General features: G+C 41.3%; 1 protein-coding gene across 1 annotated transcript; it reads right to left on the reverse strand.

The window, feature by feature from the left end:
• Positions 1 to 260: 260 nt before the first annotated feature.
• LOC138247015 (olfactory receptor 1f45-like) lies at positions 261 to 1,193 on the reverse strand. Its single transcript, XM_069201766.1, has one exon. It carries the CDS (start codon positions 1,191 to 1,193, stop codon positions 261 to 263), a length of 933 nt encoding a protein of 310 aa, XP_069057867.1.
• Positions 1,194 to 1,461: the final 268 nt, after the last annotated feature.

The raw sequence follows: 1,461 nt of genomic DNA on the forward strand, positions 1-1,461 counted from the left end.
GTGAAATGGTTTATACAAGTGCTTTCCCTTTAAAGACACCTATATATGTAAATGAGATAAACGCGTGGGGAACATCCCCGAATGATATAATAGTGAGTTCAAGCATATACCTAAAGGAAATACCACAAAGACGGTAGGCTAAGGAAGAAATGCTGCCTAAGGCCCGTCATCCCCTTTTTGTGTACTTTAATAGTCATATCTAAACCACAGACAAATGCTATCACCTAGACATATATGTATATATATGTATTTATTCTGAATTACCTATTCCTGCTTCTAAGTACTTTTACCAGAGCATCTTTCATCTCTTTATTCCTTAGAGTATATATAAATGGATTTAACATTGGAGTCAAAATTGTGTATACTACACTCACTGCCCGGTCATAATCAAGGACGAAACTCGAGGAGGGCCGAAAGTACATGAAAAGGACAGTGCCATAAAAAAGACCCGCGACCACCAAGTGGGACGAGCATGTGGAGAATGTCCTACGTCTCCCCTCCTCTGAATGGATCTTTAAAATGGTGGAGATAATCTGAGCATATGACAGGACAATAAAAAAGAAGGGGCTGAGCAGAACTAAACCACCCTCCGTGAAGACGACAAGTTCGTTGATGAATGTGTCTGAACAGGAGAGCTCTAAAAGTGGAGGAATGTCGCAGAAGAAGTGGTGAATGATGTTAGGCCCACAGAAGGTCAGCTGGGACGTCATTGCAGTGTGTAGCAGTGCATTCAGAAGGCTTAGCACCCAAGAACACACCACCAGTTGCAGGCAGACTTGTTTCGTTATGATCATGGTATAGTGAAGAGGGTGGCAAACTGCCACATAGCGGTCATATGCCATGACGGCCAGAAACAAGACCTCCATGCTTCCAAACCACATGAAAAAAAAGAGCTGCGTGATGCAACCATGGAACGAGATTGATTTTCTTTCCAGGAGAAGGTTGGTCAGAATTTTGGGGACTGTAACTGAAGAGAATGAAATGTCCACCAGAGAAAAAACGGCCAAGAAAAAATACATTGGTTTATGAAGTCGAGAGTCAGCATTAGTGACTGAGATTATAACAAGATTCCCCACAAAAGTCACAGTGTACATGAATAGGAATACCATGAAGAAAATTATCTGCTGCTCTGGCTGGTCTGAAAGACCCAGGAGGATAAACTCTGTCACACGGCTACGGTTTGCACTTTTCATTATCTGTAGAAATAGGAAGAGAGAAAGCTTATTTGGCCAATTTTACATCAGTCGTCAACATCACGCACGTGCCACAGTTTCCATGATGTTAAGGATTACACATTTGGGTTCACAATATACTTGCAAATATTTGTCTGAAGAAACGGTACATGGTGAATTAAACTGTGAGGATAAACAACACGTTTGCATCTCATTGAATTGAACTGAATAGATCGCCTTGGATGTGGTACACTATGAATGAGCACTTTTTCACATACCCGATTTTTGT

The sequence above is a fragment of the Pleurodeles waltl genome, chromosome 7, assembly GCF_031143425.1.
Source record: "Pleurodeles waltl isolate 20211129_DDA chromosome 7, aPleWal1.hap1.20221129, whole genome shotgun sequence".
Taxonomy (NCBI): Eukaryota; Metazoa; Chordata; class Amphibia; order Caudata; family Salamandridae; genus Pleurodeles; species Pleurodeles waltl.

Bases quoted from the DNA above. Each gene is read 5' to 3' on its own strand.
- LOC138247015 (XM_069201766.1), bottom strand. From the start codon at position 1,193: ATGAAAAGTGCAAACCGTAGCCGTGTGACAGAGTTTATCCTCCTGGGT.